General features: G+C 33.1%; 1 protein-coding gene across 1 annotated transcript; it reads left to right on the forward strand.

The window, feature by feature from the left end:
* The first annotated feature begins 4,014 nt into the window (after positions 1–4,014).
* On the forward strand, positions 4,015–14,063 carry LOC11428063 (DNA-directed RNA polymerase II subunit RPB2). The gene is made up of 25 exons (XM_003589324.4): positions 4,015–4,441; positions 5,260–5,481; positions 6,206–6,496; positions 6,620–6,817; positions 7,517–7,581; positions 7,668–7,754; positions 7,827–7,947; positions 8,047–8,091; positions 8,172–8,309; positions 8,413–8,485; positions 9,040–9,116; positions 9,215–9,322; positions 9,410–9,526; positions 10,191–10,346; positions 10,431–10,535; positions 10,647–10,772; positions 10,862–10,939; positions 11,033–11,128; positions 11,240–11,355; positions 11,447–11,516; positions 11,589–11,642; positions 11,731–11,874; positions 12,076–12,375; positions 12,798–13,220; positions 13,331–14,063. Exons 1-25 carry the CDS (start codon positions 4,184–4,186, stop codon positions 13,448–13,450), a joined length of 3,588 nt encoding a protein of 1,195 aa, XP_003589372.2. The 5' UTR covers positions 4,015–4,183; the 3' UTR covers positions 13,451–14,063.
* The last annotated feature ends 840 nt before the right edge of the window (positions 14,064–14,903 follow it).

Genomic DNA, 14,903 nt, shown 5'->3' on the forward strand with positions numbered 1-14,903 from the left:
ACGAGGGAAATATTTTTTTTTTAAGAAGAACGACGAAATATTAGTTCTATATTGTTTTATGTTTATAATTGAAGCGAAAATCCTTTCAAGAAAAAAAAAATTTGAAGTGAAAATGAAAACAAGAAACGTGCAAGGTAAATGCGTCTTTACTTTTCAAATTTATTTACATTGTATGCACTTTACATTGCAGCAGTTTACTTGTTAAAGCATGTCTCCTGAGAAGTCACTTGACTGCGAGGTTTGCCCTACAACCTAAAGGTAATCGTTCGAGACCCGGCACCAAGAGTTTACTTGTTAAAATCATTTTACATTTCTTGCACATCAAATTTTTCTTTTTTTTTTAAATATGCTCTTCTATCCTTTTTTTTAATAATATTTTTTATGAGTCTAAAAGCGAAAACCAAACACACGAATGGTGTAGAAAAGGAGTAATGCGAGATTATTTTAATATAACCAAAATTTGAATGCAGAATTTTCTCTATTTTTATTCACAATGTTATTAACATATTGTTTTAAACCATATTATAAAATATAAAATAATACAAAGAAATTTTTTAATATTTTGATAAATTACGAAAGTTGACAAAATTTTGCTATTTAAAAACGAGTTTTTCTATCATGTGCAAAATTTTCACATGTTAAGAAGTTTAAAATAACAACTTTGCATTGAAATTTGTACATTTTGTATTTAATATATAACATTTTAATAAATAAGTATTATTTTTTAATAAAAATTTACTACTTTTAGTTGCTTTAACATGTGCAATATTGCACATTTTAGTCAAACTCTTTAAAAATATATCTTATATTCTAAATCCTTAAGTTTTTTTTTTTTATAAAAATATTTATTCACGTTAAAATGTAGTACATGTTTAATTCTTAAGGGAGATAATTGTGATCCAATCATCGCTTAGCACTCGCTCTCTCATACTCGAGCAAATATAGGGCCACGTGGTCACTCTTTTCTTGGTTACCGGTTGTTTTTCATTAAGACTTTTTACTTTTTTTTAATTACTTAGAGGATAAAGTATATCACATAAAGCAGATTACACACTGAACTGAAAAGGCTTCTACAACATTACCACCATTTTCACATCATCTTCACCCAAAAAATTTCTAATTGAAGATGCCATGTACATTCACAACGTATCTATGATTGTGCCCATATTTGAATTCACCATTAACACTTTCAATTAATGTGGCATTGAGGAAGGAAGAAATTGAAACAATTTTCATGAATCACATACTCATCTTTTTCCCTAATGCTCACTCCCACAGTTCTGAACAAAAACCCCATCGTACCTGCCGCCGAGAACAGTCACATCAACGAAAAGGGTGTTTATAAATGAAAAGAGGGAAACAACCAATCAAATAGTTACATGTGTTTCTAGATCTAGATCTTATTACTTTCTTACAATTAGAATTAGAGACACTTTGATATGTGCGATCTTGGATGGTGCTGCATAAGGATGGGAAATATGTGGAAAAAGTTGATGGAGGGATTGAAGTGGTGTTATTGTTGGATAAAGGTTTGAACTTTGGCTCTTGAGTTTCATGTTGATCGAGTGCTAGAGATTGAAGTTATGGTGGTTTTTTTAATGGATACTTTCAGGTGGACAACAAAAGAGAAAGAATTGGACAAGAAAGTGGTAGAAGTGGTTTGATGTTTTGTGGTAACGAGGAACTTTTTATCGATGCAAAAAAAAATAAAAAAATGTTAAAAAAAATACTTCAACCTAGGCAACCTGTAAATCGGTCATCACTTTTAAAATAATAGAAATAATGTCCAATCAGCGAGCGTGTGTTTATCCGCGGTTGTTAGAGCAACTGTGGGTAGCATTTCTCTTGACGTGTATTCAATGGAATGGAACACATTAATAACACAATTACAATTTTGTCCCTATTTTTTCTATTTTTTTTTTTAAATTCATACAGCTTCGTTATTTTTTTTCTATTATCTTTTTCTATTATGGAATGGTGGCAATAGTAATACAGCTATCGACAAAATTGTTGTTGGATACGTTGTTTATCCATACAATGGTAAAGTTTCAATTTTGATAAAACAATATAGGCTTGTTCCTTGTAAATCTTATGTTATTATATCCTGAAATGCACCTAGTAATATATACTTGTTTCAAATGCATATAGTATATCCCGAATGCATATATTTTATATCCTAAATGCATAAAGTGGTATCCATGTTTCATTTATGAGTTCATGCATTGATTTTATGCTTGGATCTGTATAAATTAGCCCACCTAAAGATTTTTTTTAATTGTTATTACTGTTTGTTCCACCTATTGATGTTTTTTTAAATAAAAGGGTAAAATTGAAATAAATAAGTTATAACTCATTCAATTCTCTCGACTTTTCAAACAATAGAATGGAAAATTAGCTCCATTCCATCATAAAATATTCAAACAATGGAATGGTATCATTGTTCCCTTCCATTCTGTTCCTTTCCATTCCATTCCATTACGTTCCATTCCGCTATGTTAGTTTTAGGGGAGGAGAGGATAAGTTTTTACTTTCTAAAAGAGGAGAATATATATATATTTTAACATAAGAGAGCATATTGTAATTTATTCTTTTATTATGTATTAACCCTTTGGTTTCCAAGAGAAAGAAGCTCTTAATACCGAGTTCGATCGCGATGTAAGTAATGTTTGTCCAAGAATTCTACCAAAAATCGAATTTAGGTTGGATTATCATGAACAATTTGTCATTTGGTTGAGCTCATCAACCACTAAAGTATAATTTACTTAGGAGATTCCAAACAAAAACCACTTAATAATTTTTTGCAGTTTCGTCATTGCTTCCCCCAACACTCAAACCACTAAATTTTATCCATTTTTTGTGTGTTAACCCTATGTTTTACACAGGAAATGGATCCTAATAATCAAGATCTCGATTGAAAGGTAAATAAAGTCTAACTATAATTATTCCATAAAAGAATTGAACACGGGTTTTCGTGAACAACTCGTTATCTGATGGAGCTTATTAACCACTTAAATTATTTACCACTTAAACTATTAACCACTTAACCCCATTTACTTGGTTATCCATTTGTTTTTATTAGCCCATACTAAAAAGTGTCATAAAAATATGAATAAACCACCAAATTAGTTTTTGATTTTATAAAACACTTTCAAATAGATCATTGACTTTATGAAAATTTAAAACAAGTTTAGGACTCCATTAAACTCTCAAATTGATGCTTATATTTAATAATTTACCATCGGTTCAATCGCCTTATTTTAACACCTTATTGTCAACTTGTTCCTAAATTTATCAACATCTACCAATTTAGTCCCTATCATATTCTTTGACGGATTAATATAACCCTATGTTTTACACAAGAAATGGATCCTAATAATCAAAAGCTCGACTGAAAAGTAAGTAAAGTCCAACTATAATTACTTCATCAAAGAATCAAACTTAGATTCCCGTGAACAATTCATTATTTAATGGAGCTTATTAGCCATTTAAGCTATTTACCACTTAAACTATTAACCACCACTTAAGCTCATGTCTATCCATTTGTTTTTGTTAACTCATACTAACAAGTGTCATAAAAATATGAATAAACCACCAAATTAATTTTTGATTTTATATAACACTTTCGAATAGATCATTGACTCTGTGAAAATGTAAAAAACTTTTAAGACTTTATTAAACTCTCAAATTGATGCTTACATTTAATAATTTACCATGAGTTCAATCACCTTATTTTAACAATTTATTGTCGATTTATTCCTAAATTTATCCACTTACTACCAATTTAGTCTCTATTATATTCTTTGATGGACTAATATAGCTTTTATTTTTTGAAAGAACGGACTAATATAGAAGAGTTAAAAACCTTTTTAAAATATTCATAAAAATCCGAGATTCATTTCGGTTCAACTTACAAAATCAGAGATTAATTTGATGGTTTATGGGTTGAGATGCATTACCCACGGACGTATAAAAAAACCGAGTGAGTGAGTCATAGCTATAAAAGAGCACCGCATTAAGCCACAAGTCATTATTCATTCATTCATACATCAAACCTCTTTCGAAAATCTCTTCACTTTTTTCTCTCTGCTAGGGTTTCATATCTTCGTCTTCTTTCTCTCACACTAAAAACACACTCAAAATTACACTAAAACACCGCATAATTTGAACTTCGAATTTGAACAAAATGATGATGGATTTGGAAGAAGAAAATGAATTCGATCAGCAAATGGAAGAAGAAGACGATGAAGAAGAGATTACCCAGGAAGATGCCTGGGCTGTGATTTCTGCTTATTTTGAAGAAAAAGGACTTGTACGTCAACAGCTTGATTCCTTTGATGAATTCATTCAGAACACGATGCAGGAGATAGTTGATGAATCCGCTGATATCGAAATTCGACCCGAATCTCAGCACAATCCTGGACATCAGTCTGATTTCGCTGAGGTAGTTTGATAAGCACTTACTTAGATAATCACTTTTTTCAATTAGATGATTAAATTTGGTTGTTGTTGCGGATTTTCAATTTTCAATATAACGTGGTTGTGAAAAAAGAAAGAAAAAAGCTGTTCACAATGAGAAGTGTTTGTAGGGTTTGTTTGTTAGAGATTGTAAAATAAGTGATTTGGATACTTCAAAACATATAGCGATTAATTTTTAAAGTAAGAAAAAAAGCAGAAGTTGTTAGTTGTTTTGTGTTTGTTTACCAGAGTGAAAATCACTTATAAAAAGTGATTTACTTGAAGTTAGGATTTGTAGCTTTTGATTATAGAATTGATTTTTACACACAAATTTATAGTTCAACTCACTTTTACATAAATGTGTCCAAACACAAATCACTTTACCTTGAGCTCACTTTTAGTTAGAATCAATTTTATAGAATCAGTTCACCCAAAATCAATTATTGTCACCACAGAACCAAACATACACTAAAAACTGCTTCAATGGAGAAGCTGTTGTTTTTTGTTTTTGTTGTTTTGAAAATCTGTAACTAATGGATGCAAATTTCTACAAGTGATTATTTCATTGAAGAAAAAAAAATCTAAAAATTGTTTAAAATGAGAAGCTCTTTTGTAGCCTCTTTAGAAAATCATTTTGTGGTTTTTTCTTTTTTAGAAAGTGTTTTTTTATGCATATGCTTTTTTATTTTTTAAAAATTAATATCTAAATTGTTGCGTATGTGAATCCCTTTTTTAATAATCTGTAACGAACGGGCTGACCTGAATCTGATGTTGATGTTAATATGATTTTGGTTTTGTTTGCAGACGATTTACAAAATAAGCTTTGGGCAGATTTATTTGAGTAAGCCGATGATGACGGAATCTGATGGAGAAACTGCTACATTGTTTCCTAAGGCCGCCAGGCTTAGGAATCTTACTTACTCAGCTCCTTTGTATGTTGATGTTTCTAAGAGGGTCATTAAGAAAGGGCATGATGGTGAAGAGGTCACTGAGACTCAAGATTTCACCAAAGTTTTCATTGGCAAGGTACCCTTCCTCTCAATTCTAGTATTCTACAGATTCTGATTTCATTGCGGTCCGCCCCTATCCGCCTAATTGTGGCATTTGGGCTGCCTTCATTGCAGCATCCAATACCTTAATTGGGTGGATTTAGTCTTACGTTGCTTAAAGAAATCGCCTGTGTAGTGTTTATGAAGTTTGGGCAGCCCTCACCTTACAAGCTGGTTTTGTAAGGTTGAGTTAGGCTCAATCCAAATTCTAAGATACATGCTTAAAAGGGTTTTAGGAAGAGTTTTTACAACCAATTGTTATAGTTGTAGTTTAGTATATTAGTATTTGGATATATTTATTAAAGTAAATGACATGTCCTATAAGAAGTCTTTTTCAGTTTATTAAATTCCAATGATAAGCTTAAGCTTCTATTTATGTCCTTTTGTCATTTTCAGTTTACTTCAGTGATAAGCTCACAGTAGGCCTTTTTTGTTGTTTGTGGTGTTTCTTCTTACTTACATAATCAAAATTGTTACTGAATAAATGTGTTAGGGCCTTCTTCAAGTCAGAATAACATTTAAATCAGCTTATTTTAATGATTATACTTTGATTATAGTCAATTATAACTATATTGTACTAATTTTGCCTTCTTGACAGAGTAAATGAGAATTTTAAGTTATTTTATGATGTGGTGGTGAAATATAATTGGATCGGACTTCTGAGGCCTGTGTAACCTAAGTAATGGTTTTGTTGTTATTAGGTTCCTATTATGCTTCGGTCTAGTTATTGCACACTATATCAGAATTCAGAGAAGGATTTGACTGAGCTTGGAGAGTGTCCGTATGATCAAGGAGGTTATTTCATTATTAATGGCAGTGAGAAGGTTCTTATTGCTCAGGAGAAGATGAGCACCAATCATGTCTACGTCTTCAAGAAGAGACAACCTAACAAGTATGCTTATGTGGGTGAAGTTCGCTCCATGGCAGAGTCACAAAACAGACCACCTAGCACTATGTTTGTGCGCATGCTCTCTCGGGCTAGTGCCAAAGGGGTAAATGAAAATCGCTGTATATTTGTTGTTTTTGTGTAGTTTTTGCTGTGTGGCGAGTCACATTTTGCAGATGTTTTGATGTCTTATACAATGTCTAAGTTTATGCATTTTTATTCCTACCAGGGTTCTTCAGGGCAATATATACGTGCTACTCTTCCTTACATTCGAACTGAAATTCCTATCATTATTGTGTTTCGGGCATTGGGGTTTGTCGCCGACAAGGATATCCTTGAACATATATGCTATGACTTTGCGGATACTCAAATGATGGAGTTGCTTCGTCCTTCCCTGGAAGAAGCATTTGTGATACAAAATCAACAGGTGGGTTTTGCTATTGTTATATATTTTTTGCTTACAGTCAAAATGGTGATTGTTTGTCTAGAGTAATTATATATTAGTTTCGAGTGAGATCGTCGTACAATCCAAATATATTTCAGACTGTTCCGAAGATGGAATAGTCTGTTTCTCTTGTACTGCATATTATTTATAATCGAATGAAGGCCCAGTTTGGATTAGTTTTTAGCTTACGAGAGTATTTCGATATAAGAGTATTTAATTTCTAACCCATGAAACAGCTCTTATAAGGTTATATGTGTTTGTGTAGAAGCTTTATAGGTGTTCAGTGTAGAAGTTAAATGAGAGAGCTTTTAAACTTATTAAGGAAGCTCTTTGTTACCATACACATGGTTATTGCAACATTATTTGAATTTTTTTTCCCTATAAGTACTTGTGCAAAAGATGATCTAAACTAGCTCTTAATTAAGTCTTCTGTCCACATGTACTAATTTAAATTCTTCACACTTTATTTTTACATTGCAATATAATTTCTTAATTTTACTGCGTTGCTCTTCCATATTGTGTCATGATTTTGCAGTTGCATATTTTTCTCTGTATAAGCTTAGATGATTCATAATCAAAACCGTTCTTTAGGGAAATATTGCACTCCTTGGCCCACAATTTTCTTGATACTTCAATGTCTTCTGTATATGGCGATTTTATTATTTATCAATTTCACTCCAGGTTGCACTTGATTATATTGGAAAAAGAGGATCAACTGTAGGTGTAACCAAGGAAAAGAGAATTAAGTGAGTTTAGTTGTTTTTCTCAAAATAAGAATGATTTATTTGCACCCATTATGAAGCAACTGTTACACTTGTATCAAAATCTGCAGGTATGCTAAGGACATCCTTCAAAAGGAGATGCTTCCCCATGTTGGTGTTGGAGAGTATTGCGAGACTAAAAAAGCATACTATTTTGGGTAAGTTTGTTAAATGTCATATCCTGTTACTTGAATTTCAAGTAGTTATTTATGCTTATTATTGCTCCACAGATATATCATTCACCGGCTACTTTTGTGCGCACTTGGGCGGAGGGCTGAAGATGATAGGGATCATTATGGAAACAAGAGGCTGGACCTGGCAGGTCCTTTACTTGGCGGTCTCTTTAGAATGGTTTGTATCTCAAGTAATTGTTATTATTTTACTTATTTGATCTTGTTATTTGGTATCTTTCTATTTCTTAATTCCTGGTTCCTATAATTTTTGATGCAGCTATTCAGAAAGTTGACCAGAGATGTCAGGGGTTATGTGCAAAAGGTTTGTTCCACTTTTAAGTTTTGTTGTGATATTTATTCTGCATTCATTGCCTATAACCTTCTACCTCTTGAATGGTGCAGTGTGTTGATAATGGGAAGGATGTTAACCTGCAATTTGCTATCAAAGCAAAAACCATCACAAGTGGACTTAAATACTCACTTGCTACTGGTAATTGGGGGCAAGCAAATGCTGCGGGTACTAGAGCTGGAGTGTCACAGGTGTGATTATGAATTATTTTTTTGCTTCAACAGTTAGTTGTGCTCTGTCTTCTAAAGATGAAATGGAGCATTAACAACTTAACTCATTGTGTTTCTGCTTCAGGTGCTAAATCGTTTAACCTATGCTTCCACTTTATCACACTTGCGAAGATTGAATTCTCCTATAGGACGTGAAGGTAATTGCTTGGCTTATACTGTTCAAGCCTGACCCAGACTTCAATCTTTCCCTCCTCTTTGTGCATTGTTGCATAAATTAATTATTAATAAATTGGCACTAGGGGTGTGGTAAAAACCTGGTTCAGGACCAAAACCATTTTTTAAAAACCGGTTTACCAATTTAAAAAATCAAAGTTACTTAATGGAAAACCAATCCACAACCAAATTGCTCAAAAAATAATAACCAGTATTACATTACTAGAAATTGGTTATAACTAGGGGTGTGCATGATTCATGAACCAAACCAAACTGATGGTTTAGTTCAGTTCTTAAAACCTATTTTATTATTACGGTTATTTTTACAATATCAATTCAATCTGGTTCAAAACTGGTTATATTTGGTTTGGTTCATGAACCATGCACTCCCGTAGTTGATACAATCAGTGGAATATGGTAATATGTTCTTGGTTATTTCTTTAGGATTTTAGATTCACAGATCTAACACTATCGCTTTTTATGAATAAATAATGTTTGTCTAAGTTGTATTTTTGTTGGTTCTCTTTTACTATTTCAGGAAAGTTGGCCAAACCAAGACAGCTGCATAATTCACAATGGGGAATGATGTGTCCGGCAGAAACACCAGAAGGACAAGTGAGTATTTTTTCTTGCAAGCTTCCTATATTACTACTTGTTATATAATGAACTCATCTTTCTCTGGTATTTATGGGCGTTATTGGGCTATTATTTAGGCCTGTGGACTGGTGAAGAATCTGGCCTTGATGGTATACATTACAGTTGGTTCAGCAGCATATCCTATTCTGGAGTTTTTAGAAGAATGGGGCACAGAAAATTTTGAGGTGCTTGTGATTTCCTTCATAAAAGTAATAATTTGTTTCTTTCTGTGTATGGTTTGTGTAATTTGCCTTTTTTTTTCCTCTATGTAGGAAATTTCTCCTGCGGTGATTCCCCAAGCTACAAAAATTTTCGTAAATGGTTGCTGGATGGGTATTCATCGTGACCCTGATATGTTGGTTAGGACATTGAGAAAGCTGAGACGTCGGGTAACTATTCATTTAACTTCTCTGATTTTGTCTTGAGTCTTTTGGCAACCTAAAAAGCTGTCTTTGAAACTGTTGGCATCAAAATAATGAAAATCTCGCAGTGTAGTAGATACAATCATTGGAAGCTGATTTTGCAATCGTTGTTTCCATCCCTTCTTATAAAAGAACGACATGGGATCAATACACAAATACTATTGTGTGCCTTAAGAACATTGCTTAAGGAATTAAAATGGAATGTATTTATTGGAAAATACAATGATTTCAGTGAACTGCATTAAATGATGCATTATCTATCAAGTATTCTATATTTCTTGATTCATGATGTATTATCTGACAAGTAGTCTATATTTCTTAGCAAGGCCTTATTAAGATAATCTTTTGGGTGAGATATTTGGAGAGAATTCTTGTATGGATGAACTATTATTACAAGTTAAATGGAAAAACGAGATCTTTTAACCAAAAAGGTAGAAGAATTATCATTCATTTCTTTTCCTCTAAGTCCCAACAAAGTCAGATGTGGTTGTTTAAATTCCTAGACTCATTTTTATAGAAGCATCTATCACATTACATTTTTAAGAGGAGACCATCATTATTTGAAATTATTTATTTGTTACGTCATATGTTTTAATCGTAGTTTAGTGCTGAAGGCTTTGATGTCGTGCAGGTTGATGTTAATACTGAAGTTGGGGTTGTTAGAGATATCCGTCTTAAAGAACTGCGCATATATACAGATTATGGTCGCTGCAGTCGTCCTTTATTCATTGTGGATAAACAAAGGCTTCTCATAAAGAAGAAAGACATTCATTCTTTGCAACAAAGGGTAAGTAGCAAGTAGTTACTGTAGTGCATCTGAGGCGTCATTGTTATTTCAGTAATTGCTTAACTTGTTTTTCCATTTCTTCAGGAATCCCCGGAAGATGGTGGATGGCATGATCTTGTGTCCAAGGGCTTTATAGAATATATTGACACAGAAGAGGAAGAGACTACTATGATTTCCATGACAATTAATGTCAGTACTATAATTCTAGATTTGGAGAAGCGTATACCCTTTATTAGTACATAAATGCAAATCATGAATATGTAAAGCAATTATGAATATGATTATGAATGTATTTAACAGGATCTTGTACAAGCAAGGCTGAATCCAGAAGAAGCATATTCTGATACTTACACTCACTGTGAAATCCATCCATCACTGATTTTGGGTGTATGTGCTTCCATCATACCATTTCCTGACCACAATCAGGTAAATATGGTATTTTGGGTGTATGTGAGCTCATTGTGATTAATATATGCGATTAATCTCTATCTTCTTACCTTTGGTGGTGCAATCAGTCCCCTCGTAATACGTATCAGTCCGCTATGGGAAAACAAGCGATGGGTATTTACGTTACCAACTACCAGTTTCGAATGGTATTGTTCACTCACTTGTTTATGTGATTCAAAGTATCTAATGTGCCATACTTGATTCTGGATTCCACCTGATGCTTTTGCTTCATTGCTTAGGATACCTTGGCGTATGTTTTATATTATCCTCAAAAGCCACTGGTCACTACGAGAGCCATGGAGCATCTTCATTTTCGTCAACTCCCTGCTGGAATTGTAAATTTTGACCTTTTTTATTAAAATCCTTTTGTCATTATATTGATAATTAAGTGCTCTAATATTCCTTCAAAAAAAAGAGCTCTAATATATTTTCCTCTTGTGCCATAGAATGCCATTGTGGCCATTTCATGTTATTCTGGTTATAATCAAGAAGATTCTGTCATCATGAACCAATCATCAATAGACCGTGGCTTCTTTCGGTCTCTGTTTTTCCGTTCATATAGGTCTGTTTGCTGCCCGAATTAATTGAAAATTCACTGCTTTTTATTGTCAAGCTTGTAATTTTTTATGATTATGTGCAATACTATTTTACAGAGATGAAGAGAAAAAAATGGGAACTCTTGTCAAAGAAGATTTTGGTCGGCCGGATAGAGCCAACACAATGGTGAAAATTTTGGCTCTTCCTATATGTTGTTGATTTGCTATTTGGTAGTTTATAACAAGTGTTGTTTTGCAGGGCATGAGGCATGGTTCTTATGATAAATTGGATGATGATGGTCTTGCTCCACCTGTAAGCATATATTTTGACAGCATCCTGAATAACATGTCTGACAGTTAAATTATGTACTAAATTTCAGCAATTTATCACTATGAAACAGGGCACAAGAGTGTCTGGTGAGGATGTTATTATTGGAAAAACCACTCCTCTATCTCAGGAAGAGCAACAAGGACAAGCTGCTCGTTACTCAAAACGTGATCACAGCATAAGTTTACGCCATAGTGAAACTGGAATAGTAGATCAAGTAAGTTTTGTCAAATTACTTTCATGTGTTACAGATTGAGTGAGACTATATTATTAGATCTTATTTAATGGGGTAATTTTTAGTTACGTTATGAAACAAAATGACTACATCTGAAATGAAGAGCATACTAATATACCAAAATCCTAAATTTCTGGCTTTACTCTTTTTTGCTGCTGGATTTACATATTTTCTATTTTGTAGGTTCTGTTGACCACAAATGCTGATGGGTTGAGATTCGTGAAAGTAAGGGTGAGATCTGTTCGAATACCACAGATTGGTGACAAATTCAGTAGTAGACACGGTCAGAAGGGGACTGTTGGTATGACTTATACACAAGAAGACATGCCCTGGACTGTAGAAGGCATCACCCCTGATATTATTGTCAATCCACATGCTATACCTTCTCGAATGACAATTGGTCAGCTTATTGAGTGTATCATGGGGAAGGTGGCTGCCCACATGGGAAAAGAAGGAGATGCTACTCCTTTTACAGATGTTACTGTAAGTAGCATTCTTTCATCACATTTCTGTTTTAACATCAAATAATTGTTAGAAATTGAGAAAACTGCTTGATTAAGTAAGTTACTTTTAGCCGTGCCTATTGTATTTTGTATGTTGTTGTTACCCTTCCACTTAAATAGGGACAACTGGCCAACAATATGCGCTCTACCAGTACACAAGGAAATTGTTTTGCATTTAAAAAACGTCGGCCCAAAGTTTAACAATGTGCTATTCAGTGTTCAACGTCATTTTACTTGAGAGATCATAGAGTGTGATAATGATGTATAAGTTGTATCTTTTTAAATAGCTTCAGTCAGTGATTCGTCTACTTACCTATTTAGAGAATATCATGGTAGAATTATTGCTTTGTGGATTATGCCTTTCTAGCTTGTGTTTAAAGTTATTTTTCTACTGTAATCCAGGTGGATAATATCAGCAAAGCTCTACACAAATGTGGGTACCAAATGCGTGGTTTTGAGACAATGTACAATGGTCATACAGGAAGGCGTCTCAGTGCAATGATCTTCCTTGGCCCTACCTATTACCAAAGGTTGAAGCATATGGTTGATGACAAGATCCATTCTCGTGGACGAGGGCCTGTGCAGATTCTTACAAGGCAACCTGCTGAGGGGCGGTCACGTGATGGAGGTCTTCGATTTGGAGAGATGGAACGTGATTGCATGATTGCTCATGGAGCCGCTCATTTCCTAAAGGAAAGATTGTTTGATCAAAGTGATGCATATAGAGTCCACGTGTGCGAACGCTGTGGATTGATAGCTATTGCAAATCTGAAGAAGAATTCTTTTGAGTGTAGGGGCTGCAAGAACAAAACTGACATTGTTCAGGTGAATGTCATTTATCTTCTTTTGCATTTAAGTCTGTATTGAAGTCCATGGTGTTCTCTCATGGTGCTAGATTCTTAGTTTCTTGTTTTGGCTTTTCGTTGTCTATGCAGGTTTATATTCCTTATGCTTGTAAGCTGCTCTTCCAAGAGCTAATGGCTATGGCCATAGCTCCAAGAATGCTTACTAAAGAGGTGAAAGCTATAAAAGACCAAAAGAAGAAAGGAGCCTGATGAGCAAGTTTGAGAAAATCAATCAGTCTTATTCCATGCTGACTTCTTCCTCTCGTGAACGTGGATCACACACATGGCATCCGAAGATGTATGAATTTGATTCTGTTTTCTGAAGACTGATAAATGAGATCAGTAGCCTTTCAAGTGTTGGGAAGTGACATTCCTTTTATATGTCAAGGATTTTTCCTTTCTAGTTCAAGAAATAAACCTGAAACAAACCTCTTAACCCGGTAGCCTCTTCAATACCTCGCTTCCTATATCGCATTTGACAATATAATTACTAGAGAATATATCGATCGAAAAATTTGCTGGGCTGTCAACTTTAAGCTCATCATTCTATAGACCTGAATCGTTTTGTTTGGGTAAAGTACCAGATATACTTTTTTACTACAACCGTATAAATACAATGAACAGTACATACGGTGTCTGCGTTTTGTATGGGTGAAGTAACCATACAAAATAATGAGTTAACAATAGTTTTTTTTTTGCTCGAATGCCAACACTACTTGTTACTCCAGTTTTCCTCGTTATTTTGCCAAGTTAAATTTGTGACTTTCTCATGTATTATTAAAAAAAAATATATGATCATATTGTATGTGTATTTGAGCTTTTATTTGTAACTAAACCCAATTTTTTATTTTTTAATCTTTTAATGTGGTGTTTTTTTATTTGTCCAAGATCTAATGTGGTGTTTTACTGTGAACAATTTAGCTCTCTCGGTTTATATTATATATATAAAAAAAAAAAATAAAAAAAAATAAAAAAAAAAAAAAAAAAACATGTTTTTACTTAACCTACTCGTACTTAATTAGTATCGGTCCAGCATATACTTAATTAGTATTGGTCCAGCATATCTGTATGCCCGAAGTATGGATTAATAAAAATGTATCTTTAAAGAAAAGCAATAAAAATGTATTAATTTGATTACTATATGTTGAACACAGACTCTAATATGGACAGTTTTAAAATTTTTAGACGATAAATTAATATTTACCTTGCAAATTTCGATTGCACACTTCTTTTTCTTTTTCTATTTCCTTAAAATTATGATCAACTTATATATTAAAAATAAATACTTTTTCCCGTCTTTTCTATCACCCATATTGTCAAAGGCTTTCGTCTAATTATAAGAATTTTTTGTATAGTATTTTATTTTTGGGTTAAATATGTTTTTGGTACCTATAAATATGTCAATTTTTCGTTTTAGTCTCTAAAAAATTTCTTCAATTTCATCTTTGGTCCCTCTTTTAAACTAAACTCGCATGTAGAATCCATATTTTTAAATAAAATTTTGCAAAAAAATGTATAATATTATAAGGATCTCTTCAAAAAAAATTAACATTTTTTCACCAAAATATAAATTAAATATGAATTTTTATATTTTCTCCAGTAAAAAGTTCATATTTATTTCGTTAAATTGGAAGTGATTTTTACAATATTCTACACATTTATG

The sequence above is a fragment of the Medicago truncatula genome, chromosome 1, assembly GCF_003473485.1.
Source record: "Medicago truncatula cultivar Jemalong A17 chromosome 1, MtrunA17r5.0-ANR, whole genome shotgun sequence".
NCBI classification, from domain to species: Eukaryota; Viridiplantae; Streptophyta; class Magnoliopsida; order Fabales; family Fabaceae; genus Medicago; species Medicago truncatula.

Excerpts from the sequence above, each read along its gene's own strand:
- LOC11428063 (XM_003589324.4), top strand. The coding sequence starts at position 4,184 with ATGATGATGGATTTGGAAGAAGAAAATGAATTCGATCAGCAAATGGAA. Across the intron at positions 7,755-7,826 it reads AAAAAAGCATACTATTTTGG|ATATATCATTCACCGGCTAC; the intron begins GTAAGTTTGTTA and ends ATTGCTCCACAG. Across the intron at positions 10,347-10,430 it reads TTCATTCTTTGCAACAAAGG|GAATCCCCGGAAGATGGTGG; the intron begins GTAAGTAGCAAG and ends CCATTTCTTCAG.